The sequence below is a fragment of the Cydia amplana genome, chromosome 7 (genome assembly GCF_948474715.1).
Source record: "Cydia amplana chromosome 7, ilCydAmpl1.1, whole genome shotgun sequence".
Lineage (NCBI taxonomy): Eukaryota > Metazoa > Arthropoda > Insecta > Lepidoptera > Tortricidae > Cydia > Cydia amplana.
In genome coordinates, this window is record NC_086075.1 from 9,004,941 (window position 1) to 9,019,177 (window position 14,237).

At 37.0% G+C, this 14,237-nt stretch overlaps 1 protein-coding gene across 1 annotated transcript; it reads right to left on the reverse strand.

Moving 5' to 3' along the window:
* Positions 1-1,176: 1,176 nt before the first annotated feature.
* On the reverse strand, positions 1,177-9,238 carry LOC134649844 (uncharacterized). Its single transcript, XM_063504680.1, has 7 exons — positions 9,038-9,238; positions 8,474-8,590; positions 5,331-5,445; positions 4,382-4,504; positions 4,094-4,174; positions 2,749-2,815; positions 1,177-1,315 (listed from the first exon to the last, which is right to left on the reverse strand). The coding sequence occupies exons 1-7, from the start codon at positions 9,114-9,116 to the stop codon at positions 1,226-1,228; spliced, it is 672 nt and encodes a 223-aa protein (XP_063360750.1). The 5' UTR covers positions 9,117-9,238; the 3' UTR covers positions 1,177-1,225.
* Positions 9,239-14,237: the final 4,999 nt, after the last annotated feature.

Below are 14,237 nucleotides of genomic sequence, written 5' to 3' on the forward strand. Positions count from 1 at the left end.
CAATGTCAAGAATACTGGACATTGGTTGCCAATGGTCAAATGTTGAAAGTTGGGCAATGTCAAGTATTCTTAGCATATGTTTTCTAGAACATCATATACAAAATATTTTTTTTATTATTTTTCTGTAGTTTATATTACCCCTTGGAACTCATTTAAGAGCTCGAAACCCGAAAAAAAATAAAAATTTTTTTTGAGCATTAAAGGGTTAAATGTAAGTCGAACGTCAAACCATGTGCCGAGGTCTTTTACTTCATTTACATGTTTCAGTGGTTTAGCGTCAATGGTATATTTTAGATGTGTATCAGGCTCACGAGCACGTGTGTACGACATCACTGAGCACTTATCCTCATTAAGGGTGAGACTATTATTTTGGGCCCAGATATGTACGGCGTCGATATCCGATTGAAATTGAATGGAATTGTGAGGGGTATCAATTGGTAGTGCCAGCTTTAAATCGTCGGCAAACAGCAAGCAGGTCGAATACGTGACCACTGCCGGCAGGTCATTGATGATGACAAGAAACAGCAAGGGACCGAGGTTGCTGCCCTGACCTATACCTGACCTCACCAAGAATGGTGCCGACCGTGACTCCTCGTACTGCACGAACTGATGCCTATTTGAGAGATAGAAATGTATAAATACCAAAATAAAACTACATGGCTGTAATGTAATAATTTACTGTCTGTATGTACTGTCTTCCCTTCGGTCGTGCTTTAATTAATTATCGCCACTCGTTACAAATTTCCTATTCTTCGCACATTTAATTGACCGTAGTCATATAGATTACTCACTCCATACATCAGTTTTAGTACCAAAAAGACTAGTAGCATCTAGCATCGAGTAGCGGAACTATCAGTACTGCTACTTGACAATGACAATAGATGTAGCAGTACTGTTAGTTCCGCTACTCGATGCTAGATGTAGACACTGAAATTAATAGTCTAACTGATGTATGGAGTGAGCACTCTTGTCTTATTATAAGTATTTCTATTTATTCAATGAGCGCAAACACAAAGAAAACCGTTATCATGGCGCAAAGAGTTGTTCGCCCTCCATCCATGACGCTCAGCAGCTCTGATTCAGCCAATCTCTAGAATGGACCCTAACAGACTCAGTCCTACGTCAAGTCATGCCGGGCCAAACGGGCTTTGGCAAAAAAAAACGATTATTATACAATTTTAAAGTGATTTATTATATTTATTAAACTATAAATAACTTCTCTATATTACATATGCATTTGAGGGCTTGGAGGTAGTGTTTCTTCCTCTTTCCTCTCAGGGCTGTAAGGCGGCGGAGGTACACTGCTATCGTGTATCTGAAATGCAAAAAACAATTACTTATTTACATTTCTTTCCTTTTTATTTTTATTTTTATATATTTTTACTTTTTTAAATTTATTGTATTTTTATCTTAAAATTATGTAATGGGTCTATTGCCTGAATAAAGAAACATTCATTCATTCATTCATTCAAAACAATATTTTTCTGCGTACCTAGCTCAGTTGGTGGCAGCGGTCACGATGAGACCGTTGCCGTGTTCCGAAAGGTCGTAAGTTCGAGTCTTGCCGGAGGCGAGGCGATTTCTTTCAATTTTTCCTTTAATATAAAAATATATAACTATAATAATTTTGATATCTTTCATTCCCCTGGCTTTTTCCCTATTCGGGGTCAGCCCTCCTAATACATTTGCGCCAGTCATGGCGATTCTGAGTTAGTTCTGGCGTTAAGCCTATCGTCAGCATATCATTGTTAATAGTCCTTGTCCAGGTTGTCGGTGGGCGGCCTCTTCCCCTATTGACTTCATCTATGGCCAGGACCTTTCTGGTCATATGATCCAGAGACCTGCGCATGACGTGGCCATACCAGCGTAGACGGGTTTCCTGCATTTTTTGTGTTATGTCAGCTACTTTAAAAGTCCCTCGAATGTATGAGTTCCGAATTTTGTCTAGCCTCGTAACTCCTCCTGCCCATCGTAGCATTTTCATTTCGGCAACATGTATTTTCTGGTTTTCACTTTTCCTGACTCCCCAGCACTCGGACCCATATAGCATGGCCGGTCTAACCGCTTGCTTGTATACGGCGCCTTTAGTTCGAATAGGAATTTTTGGGTCACACAGGACCCCAGAGAGTGACCTCCACTTGAGCCAGCCTGTCTTGATCCTGTTGTCTAGGTCTTTTACGGCGTTAGCTTCAGTGTTGACTATGGATCCAAGGTATTTAAATTCCTCTACTCGTTTCAGAGGTATCCCTTCAATAGTTGGCGCCACGTTTTGCACGTTAGTGGTTTCTGAAAAGCGGCAGTGCATATATTCGGTTTTTTGGCGGCTTACTCGTAGCCCGCAACCTTCCAAGGCCGTGCACCATCTATCCAGGTTGTTTTGGATTTCCGTTAGGGATTCCTCAATTAAAACAACATCATCCGCATACAGAAGCGTCCACGGGGCCGGCTTTTGGATATCCCTTGTTATGTAGTCCATAACAATATTAAAAAGCAGGGGGCTTAATGCTGACCCTTGGTGAACCCCGACCTTGACCTCAAAGCTTTCACTCGTGCCCACTGGTGTTACTACTCTTGTTGTTACGCAGCTATACATATCCTGTATAATACTAATGTAATACTCGGGGACCATTTGTGCTCTTAACGCTTGCCATATAAGCTTGCGTATATGTAGTCCAGTGGGCCTCTAGCTCCTTATTAATACCTAACTACTATTATAATATATCATATCATATGCCCATAGGTACTTACGAATCCTGCGTTCAAAAATGCAACTGCTGGATAAACTGAAGACCCAGCTGGCGCTGTTCGCGAGTACCTGAAATGTTTCATATATTTTAATATGTACCTATTGAAATACTTAGTTGATAACCTGGATTAAAACTAGGTACCTACCTACCTACTACATTATCCTGTACAATAAACAAGACACAACTAAAAAAACGAAATGGTCTAGCCCACAGAACATATTAAAGAGGTTAGAACGGCTATCGCGCGCAGTTAGTATCGGAACCGGTGTCGCCGCTCGTTCCTCTCCACATTTCCACATTTCTCGCGCAACGGTAGTAAAAACTTGTGTGCCTGGTGAATGGATACGCCTCCTTTAGACAGATTTGATGTCTGGCTTCTTGATCTGAACGTTATTGTGGCGCAAAAGGCATGTTTACGTTTTTCGGTCAGCGCGGGCGAGTACTAGCATGCGAGCGTTTGCTCATAACCGGCGGCGACACGTACCCTGCTCGCATCGCCATTCTACTTGTTCTGTGGTCTAGCCTAAGCTTGGCCATAGAGAAATATAGTAAGACAAGAGTGCTCACTCCATATTTGCTGCTATTGTCAAGTAGCAGTACTGATAATTCCGCTACTCGATGCCAGATGTCGACACTGAAAATAGTCTTTTTGGTACCAAAACTGATGTATGGAGTGAGCAATCTATGTATTTTTTTCTCTATGGCATGGCGGACTTTATGATATGAGGCTTCTGTCCCGACGTGTCGGTAGCCGGTGTTGCTCACAGCTTCAGCATAATTGTAGGGACCTTTCTTCAACCAAAAATGTAACTAAACTTCAGTTTTGACAGCTGACAGATCACATTCATGAATCATGATATTCATAACAAATTCATAACCTGTTATTGCAATTGGAATAAGCCTCCTAATAGCTTATAACTTATCCTCCTAAGTCCCCGCTTACAATTTTTTGTACATTTTTTTTTCTCTAGCCTATTTTGGTGTCCCACTGCTGGGCAAAGGCCTCCCCTCGTTTTTTCCACTCAACCCTGTCATCGGCATTTTCCCACCATTTGGGGTAGAATGCGTCCAAGTCGTCCCGCCATCTCCTTTTCGGTCTGCCTGAACTCCGGCCTGCACCGTCTATTGTGTTCCGTGGGTCCCACTCAGTAACCATTTTGGCCCACCTTCCACCACCCATATTTTGAACTTTCATTGAGCAACTAAGGGGTCCAAATTCAAAAACAAAACAAATGCTTCTGGGTCTTAGGAGGTTATAATGGTTTTCCGCCCAAAATAAAGCACGAGTTTTGAATTGCGGCCCACGGACCTGCACGAAAAAATAAAATATGCGGTCCTGATCTTACCTAGGTGGCGCATCTCTTAGTCTTTCCTCGACATATACTTGGAGGCTACCGACGGATAGCCGACTTCTACTGCTGGATGGCCTAGAATGACAAAAAAAATGCTAATTATAGGCCAATCAAATTGAATTTTTTCGAAAAATTTATTTCCAGCAAGCTTGAAATCGTTTTATAACTTCATTTGGTCCTAAATGCGTGTACCTAACCCGAAACTAAAGCAAAACCGAAACTTCGGTTTCGCCAAACATCCCAGTTTCGGTCGGCCACTAGTTAATAGGTACATTTAGGTACCTCAAGTTGGTTGCGGCACACAGTTTGTACAGAAGCACGAATGTTGCGATAATGCCCAGCACCAGCGCCGTAGCCATAACCACCTGGGTTATGGATATCAGCAGTATTTGATCCAGGGGGTCTCTGAAACGAAGCACGTATAATTATATACCTAATATAATAATATTAATTATAAAAGTCTTGAAAAAGGATTTTAATAGGACAGCAACTTCTATCAGCAAAGCTGTACTATGCTTGTTTTCCACCGTCGTAGCATACAAAATCAGACTTACAAAATAATAGAAACATGCCAGGATTTTTTGTCCACAAGTTCATAAAATGTTAATTTGCCGAATGATTCTTAGAGTACCTAGGTCACTCAAATTCAAATTCAAAATATACCTACTTTATGCATGTAGGCCTACCAACAAGCACTTATGTAGTGTAATAGTAATTACTAAGTAATTAGGTATTACATACCTACATATTATCTTAATCTAATTATCAGAGCAATTTATTGATGTTAATATTATTCCATAATAACATTGGATTATTATACCTACAGTTCAAATTTAACACTAAGAATGCACAAAAAGCTCGTCAAACATAAAAATTGTATAAAAAATACTAATCTAGAATGTTTCTAGAATAAAAGATAAATGTAAAAAAAAATAGGTAACAAAAGAAGTAGGTACATCGGAATATCCATTTCTTCATCATCAACTGTAGAATAAAGTAGGTTAGTGGTTGACATTTTAACGACTAAGTATGTCATAAAATAACAAATCAACAATGTGCAATTGTGCAGTCGCCATCAAATATATTGGAGCGACCAAGGTGTCACAAATATCTGACAAAGCCTCTATTATGCATGTTCAGATATTTTTGAGCACCTTGGCCGCTCCGATATATCTGATGGTGTATTTATAGGTATGTAAAAGTATCGATATCGACAATTATTGATACTGACCTGCAAATCCAATTGTCAAGAGGGTCATAGCAACGCTGACATACCCCCTGAAAACACTGTAGGCTACCATTGCCGTGTGGGTTACAGCATGCTCCGTAACATTTTTCCATGTATTCTGTAAAAACTTTTCATTGATTATAGTTTGTCAAAGCACTGTCTTATTTCAAACATAGACAGAGATAATCATGCTATTCTTTGTCTTACACTATACAGGGTGGCCAAAAAGTCGTGGATCAAACGAAACAGGGAGATAAATGAGGTAATTTCCAACAAAAAATCTTTTTACAGCATGGCCATAACTTCATTGCACGAAAAGTTATGATTTTTTTTATGAAACTACAGAGTTTTTTTTACAATTTACACAATAAAAAAATAAATTGATTAAAAGCAATAAAACAAAAGATGTTGAATTGTGACTAGATAATGTATCAATACTACAAAAATTGTATTCATTGAAGAAAAAACAAAAATTCATAACTTTTCGTGCAATGAAGTTATGGCCATGCTATAGAAAGATTGCTTGTTGGAAATGACCTCCTTTATCTCCCTGTTTCGTTTGATCCACGACTTTTTGGCCACCCTGTATAGTGTACAAAGTATAGTATGCAATGAGTGTAGTTAGGTCGGTGCTTAACATGTATGTATTGTATAATGCTTCCTTACGTAATTTTTCATGAGAACGTGTTCGATTATTTAAGTGCAGTCGGTTTATTACGACTTCATATAACGACCCATTAAAGCAAGACATGAAATATTCTTATTCATTTTAATGTGAACGTGTATCTCGTAGATTCAACTGTGGTTTCCGGGGGCTTCATTTAAGAATGTGAATAAGACTAACAAAATCACATCGAAAATATATTGATGATATAAGTTCACTCGCTCAACCTTTTATCCGCCACGTTAGTGAAGATAAAAAAAGATAAATGATAGTTTATTCAAGTAGGCATAATTACAATGCGCTTATGAACGTCAAATAAAGCTAGGTAGACCGGCTCCAACCCTACACCTCTGCCCCGAGAAGATTTAAATCCCCCCTCAATTGGAGGAGGGTATCCCAATATGGGACCGGCAACAAACTCGGCGGGACTCATCTTTAAAAAAAAAATACATCTTATAATTAACATGCATTACGAGAAAATAAGGAAAAAAAATACAATTTAAATTACTATAGAATTCATGCAATTATACACAAGGTGTAATAGAAATTTGATTAAAAAAAATGTACAAATAATATGCACATGCTGGAATCATACATAGCTCTTTCAGAAAACATATCAAATTCTTACAAAATGAAAAGAAAATAAAGTTATTATAAATAAATGGGAAAACATATGAATCTGATTGATTGTTATGAATTACCAACATAAAATATTTGATGTGCTTTCTTAACTGAGCTGTGTAATGTAATGTGTGTGTGTGTGTGTGTGTGTGAGCTGTGTGAAGTAATGTGTCATCAACGCCATGTGTCAAAAATTGCACGTAGACAACCCGTATACCATTTCAAGTCGTGGCGGGTGGGGCACGAAATGTACTGACTTTATATCAAGTCAAGTCAACGTACAAGGGTGGTGGCGTTAACAAATTCGATTTTCGTTTTTAAATATTCGGTTCTGAATAAGCTCAGAACGAAATATAAAACATACTATTTTTTTATGTCTATTTTTATGTTATGACGTGAAAGAAAATAAAGTGCAGCATTGGAGAGATAATAATAGGTATGACTAAATCCCATTTCTCACGATAAACCAGGGGTATAAAAAAGCCTGTTCATGGCAGTATACCTATTGATAACCGATTCCGATTGCATATTATCTACAATAAAATATAATCTGCAAATCATACCTTAAATCCGTTTAATTGTGACAGTGTGTTGATAAGAGTCGGCATTCAGCATCAACCAATTAAATTGTAGCATACGTGCTAACAATGATTATTTGTTTTCTAATTAGGATTTCAGTTGGCACAAAGTAACATAATGAACCTATCAATGTAGCCAATGTAGGTACGCTATCTAACTGCGAAGTTGAGACAGTTGCCAGTCATGCTTCTCGAAAAGTGACCTTACTGGTTTCCAGCTGTGTATATAGTAGTTAGTGGTTGGCCATCAAGGGTTCCCCTCATCTGGCATAATATTGTTTGTCAGAAATACATTTCGCATAACATGTATCGCAGTAACACTTTTAGTCGAATGATAATTTTGCATAACTATTACTTGGCATTACTATTTACTACGCATACAATACATTTTGCAGCATATCATTAAGCAGAATATTACTGTTGCCGACTTTCATTTAGCATAATTTTATGTACCATCATTTAACCATCCTGCAGCATACTCTTATTATGGCATAATGATTTTTTTGCTAGCAGAAAACCCCAACAAAATTGGACGTGTGCCAGAAAAGAAGGTTAGGTTATGTTAGAATTGCGACCTCCTACAAAAACGAATGGCTGTCAGAAAAATAGGTTAGGTTAGGTTAGAGCTGCGACCTCCTACAAAACGAATGGCTGTCAGAAAAATAAGTTAGGTCAGGTTAGAGCTGTGACCTCTCTTACAAAAACGAACGGCTGTCAGAAAAATAGGTTAGGTTAGAGCTGCGACCTCCTACAAAAACGAACGGCTACCAGAAAAGTAAGATCAACTGCCATAAAAACAGATTATGTTAGAGCATACTAGGTACCGCAGCATATTGGTAAGTCAATTAAAACCATTTATAACATCACCTTTAATTAAACTTGATAGCTTTATGTCACCAAAATAGTATGCAATACATTTATCTGCGCAATCAATATTCGTTTAAAATACTATTATGATCATCAACAGTATGCCAAAATATGGTTCTGGATTATAAAACTCTGCGAAGTGATTGTATGCTAAATGATACTATGCGAAAGGTAATTCTGCCAAACGACATTTCTGCCAAGTAACATTATGCAATACAAATATATGTCAAAAAACTTTCTGCAACACATTAGTAACTCAGAAGGCCATTAAACATTTAACGGGCCGGATATAAAACATTGTGTAGCTATAGGTACCTAAAAAAACCTAAGAAATACGAAAACGATGATGTTACCGGGTGATCATTTTAGCCAATCAATCGCTCACCTACCAACCATTTACTTATTTACCAAATTACCTGGACATTTGAGGCAAACAGTTTGTGTTGGGTTGGGTATATAGCCAACCGCGCAGTAGCATCTATCGCCTATGCACTGGTATTCTTTGCCTATGCAGTGTGAGATCCTGCATTGTTCTGGAAGTAATTTCATTTATATTGCACACTTCACGTCTACGGCGCAATAAACTTGGTAAGACACTTAACAAACTATTTATCGAAACTTTTCCATGATAAGAATAATGCATTTTATACGGAAAAAATCAGCAGTTAGGTACCACTTAATAAACTGAGGCTATTGGTAAGATATCATATTAGTGTAGGTATACTAATACAGCAAAAAGTTAAAGTCCTGTTCAAAAAATTTTATTGGGCCCAGCAGGGTAAACTAAAAATACTAAAATGCGTTAATTCTTTATAATGTAACATGTTTAGGCATTTACACCCTATCTTTATTAATTAATGGGTAGAACATGTAATTAGACTTTACTTTTATAATACCTACTTTCTAATAAGATAAAACTTGTCAGGAAGTATGTGTCTCGGTTTGCTGATATGACTATACTGTACTTGTTATTTATTTACCTTCACTGTCACTAAACTCAGCACACACTAACACTATCAAACTTAAACAGAATATCACCGTCGCCCATACATTATTCATTATTATTTTCCTTATAACAGTCACATTATTAGGGCATTATTATTAAAAAAATCGTGAACGATAGTTGCGTTAACGCTTCCTATGTAAAACAATATGGCATTTTATGGGTAAGAGTGTGATATGTTATCAGAGATTTGATAGTCAAGCGATATGTAGAGCTGGCTTATAATTAAACATACTCAGTGAAACCAATACGACGGACCAGTATAGAGCAATCTTTGGTTTAGTATAGTTGTTTAGATTTCGAGGTTAGGATTATGCTGGTTTGTAAATAAGGCGATGTGCTTGGTTGGCCGTAGGAATAGGCGTGCTGTTATCGCTTCGCGGCACTCATTAGAACGACATCGACATCACAGATTGGCAGAAGCCTTGGTTTGAAGTATTGGCGGTAAATAGGCGCATGGTTAAAAGGCGTCAATGTTGGTTGGTACTTTAAGGTATTTTTTGAAGTAGGTACATACTTCTTTAGCGGCGCTGTGCACTTTTTGAGGTGGGGAAAAAATGTTAAACTCGAGACAGCGTAAGACAATCACGTGACCGTAAGACGGACACGTGACCTGATCGAAAAACTGTTACATGTAATGCATTGAGTTTTTCTTTATTGATTTAAATGCCATCTAGTGAGTTTCGCTCTAACTGGTATTAATATAACTCTAGTACTAACAGTGATGTGCTTAGGGGTTTCAAGTAATTAACGCTAACGCTAGATGGCAATTATACATAGTGCATTTTGCACTACCTAGTCATTGAGTTTTCACTTCTGCCGGCACTCCCTGATCGCAACCCGTTGTTTTTTTTGTGATTCCGACACCATTACGCAGTAAACACAGCTAACATCAAGAACATCGACAAATACGTCGATATGGCATAGGATTTTTTTACGAATCATACGGCATATTGTGAAATGGCGGCGTTTCAAGATATACATAGAGATTTTACGATCGATCGACGCTATGAAAAAGATGACACGTCTTTCCGCATCCTCTGTCATCCCGATACATTATTACTTTTTGATTGGCGTTTGTCTACAGACGATTAGGTACTTTCTAAAGCGCAGGCTTCGTCATCATACAGAAAGCCCATCCACCTCAGGTTTCGTCAAATTAAAATGCATTTTGTCACATATGTCATCCGCAACACGCATCGTCAAATTATAAAGGAAATTGGTCATTACAAAATACATAATAAACCATAAACCTATATCCTAATTCGGTAAGTACCCGGCACAAATGTCCCCAAAATACCAGCGGCGTTCCCGCGCTGAATAGCCAACGATATACGCTGGACCAGGTACGAACCAGACCTAGGATCGCAACCCCTATCCCGCAAGCGTTTTCCCAGGTCCCTCACTTTCACTTTCTAAATCCTACCGGCCCTACATTACCCGTCTTTTTCTACTAGAAAGGGGTGGGTGTATGACTGTATGTCTATCTCACACGCGAGATACTGTCGCAACGCACTCGTGCTAACTCGTCGTGCCTACTGCACATCATTTTGTCATCTCGACATTTAAAGAGTTTGGCACGAAATTCCAAAGCAAGAGGTTTGCGTAGCCGCTTCTGTAATCATTATGAATGAATTGGCAAGTTCATTTGCTGCTGCACCGTTGCACTATTTGTCCGGTGAATTAACTAACCTTGAAGCGTATTCGAACTTTCAGAATCTAATCTTAATTATTTTTTTCATTTTTTTAAATTAACATTTCTGCATAACTGTAGCTCGCACCAATACATAGGTATAGGAGTGAGATGCAAAGATACTTATAAAAAATTAAGATGTGATTTTTAAAGTTCGGAATGGCCTTCTTACTATGTTGGTTAATTAACGATTTGCATTGTGCTATGGCGGGAGTGTTTACATTAAGTTAGTCTATTAACCCAGTTCTGTTAACCAAATAGTTATTATTAGGTAAGATGGCATTTTGTATTAAACTTTTACACACCGTTGTACACCGAACAATGCATTGCAATGCAATTTCAAAATGGAATAAATTATATTTTATTTAATAGTACTAACAGAAGGTTCTGTCGTATTATTAAACTCGAGTTCTTTCGAATACGCAGTATCTACAGAGCGCAGTAGAACTCCCAATACACTCTTGACCACATAAAGCAAAACTCTAAGCAATATATTATAAACTGAAATAGATGTCATACTTATATTAAGGCCGTGCATCGAAAAATAACAGGATCTTAGAAACGTGGCAGTGGCTAGCCCCGGAAACAAACAGTAGTGATTTTCGGATATATGTTTCTTGACTATATGATAAGTGATTTCGTAGTAGTCGAAACACGAATGCTTAAAATTTTCTCGATAGAAAATAAATCCAAACTTACGTGTTCATTTTTCGGTTTTAGTTTCGTGCAACTAGAAAACACATCCATATCCAGCACAATCCACCTTACAGCAAAGGTTTTCATCTCGTCTTAACTTTCAAAGAACTAAATATTAACTTATTATCCTTTACCGATGGATTTATTATCGATTTTTGATTTCATGAATTCAACAGCAAACGCCCATTTTACGCAGTTCGGTTTCTCTTTCTGTCATGCGTCAAAGTCATAAATGCATCCTTTATGCCAGTAATGTTAGATGGCCGTCGTGCCTCAAAGAGGTAAGACCTATGTCACTTCGCGCAGCGCTCCGAATTACGTAAAATTTTAATATCCAATAAACGTTGAGTCGTAACTCCATTGAGTAGTAACGGAATCGGAGGTAAACCTATGATGGTGCCTTCTTACAGGCCTATATGTTACGCATGTGTGCGTGTTTGCTTAGCTACGTCATGCTACGTCGAAATCTATACTCTTTGTCAGTTACAACGGGTTAGGAAATTTCGACAGATATTGAAATGTATCGGTAGCTGTTTGGTATATAGCCATCAGAATCTAACCGTAACTTTTTGCTTTATTTTTGTTTGAAAATAAAATATCTATAAGAATATATTTTTTGCTTTTTTTCTATTGTAATGATAAAAATAAATCTAGTATGTTTCATGCTCAAATAATTTAAAATAATTGAATAAATATTATAAACTAATTGATATTATTCGTTTTAATTATTATATTATTAAGTTTGTTTGAATAAAATATTTTATTTCAATAATACGAAAAGTTATTATATTTAAGTACCACTAAAAAAAGTCCCTACTTACAAAAACTCACTTGCACGGGCCGGGGTTCGAACCCGTGACCTCCGGTTTGAAAGTCGCACGCCACTACAATTTCACATAAGTAATTTACAATGACATGATACCGTGGAAAAAGTGAATATTACAATGTACTGTGTTACTATCATTTTATAGTTTATTTTGGCTTGACAAGGAGGAATGAGAAAAACGTGCAGAGCGAGAGGATTAAATCTCTCTGTCCCTTTCTTAAAGTAGCCAATCCTAATTATGACATCTGTTTTGATATTAATTCTTTGAACATAATTTGTCGATGTTCTTTTTTATATCATCGAGAAAGATTTTTATTAAAAAAATGTGTTGAATTTATATGTTTTATTTATGTTTTTTTGGCATAAATTTCATTACTTTTGACAAATTTTGATTGTGATGACAAACGATTTGATGTGATGTGTGAAACGAACCATGTGATCAACGATTTATCTAATAAAACTTCATTTAGTCGAAAAAAATAGTTGTCTACTACCGGGTGGAAAAAAATTATGGGCCCTGGAGGGAAAGTGCCTTAAAACCTTAAGTTTGCTCATTTTACTTAAATGAAACATTATTGTTTTTTAAAGAAACAACTGCATTCAAAGATTTTTGAAGTGAAAACTTCTTTAGCGGCGCTAGGCACTTTTTGAGGTGGGGAAAAAATGATAAACTCGAGACAGTGTAAGGCGATCATGTGACCGTAAGGTTTAGATGGCATTTAAATCAATAAAGAAAAACTCAATGACATTACATGAAAAAGGTTATAATCTTGTACGGGCTGAAATACGAGGATCTCACAGTATTATAACTTTATATCACTCAAATATAATTCAATAAAGCTACATCTTGATGAAATCGCTAATAAAAGTGAACTCTAGTACTGGTGAATAAAACTCAAAATATCATGACCAAATATATTTAGATGCGAGGTCTGCAAGGTAACTTTACAATTTCTATTCGAATTTTAAACAATTAACGCTATAAATTTGAATTTCGAATTTTAAACAAGCTCACTGACCAGCAATTTCGGAACCAAAAGTTTTCAATAGAAAGGAGGATGGGTCATTTATACATAGTGCTGCAGACATTTTGGACTAGTCATTGAGTTTTCACTTCTGTCGGCACTCCCGGAATGCAACACGTTGTTTTTTTTTTTAAATTCGCTTAGTCGCGCCCGGGAATCGAACCTACTTTTTCCACACTGTATAAAAGAACACAAATGCTTTTCTTCTGGTAACTTAAATGTTCTATCTATCTTGGTGATATGTCAATGCAATCAAATAATCTGAAAAAATAATAATAACCCAATTTATGAATTCCGTTCCTTCAGAAAAATGCGAAATGTACGTACAATTTTTAGGGATATCGTACTTTTCCCAGAGACAAATTTAGTTGGCTAAGACACATTTTCACTGATTTGGGGTCTGTACTAAAAATCTAACATAATATGATAAGGACTTAATCGTTTTAAGCTCAAGAGTGAGTTTTCCTAAAGCTTTTTCTAAAAATTATGTCTTTATTAACGTTAGGAGTGCACTGCAGCATGTCAAATGTATGCCAAAATGTCAAGGGAGAGAACAATAAATTAAGTTTAAATTCCACTTCCACTCATCAGCAAAGTGATATAAGTATATCAGCAGTTTAAAGTTATTTTAGATTACAAAATTAGCGCATCAAAAAAATCAAAGTGCATAGAAAAAAAGTCTCCTGAGTCATAATAAAATTGATGTCTCTTGGGTCACCAGAAAAGTCACCAGGGAGAACGATGACCCAAATCACATTTAAAAGAAAATGTAAATTTTGTGTACTACCTACGAACATTTTTCAAAAAACTATGTTTTTATAACATATTAGACCCAGGATAGATCTAATACCTCTTTTCGTACCCCGGATAAAATGGTCGGCGACTAAAAAAGTAACTGAAACGTTACGTTATTAGGTTCACGATGCCGCGTTGTACC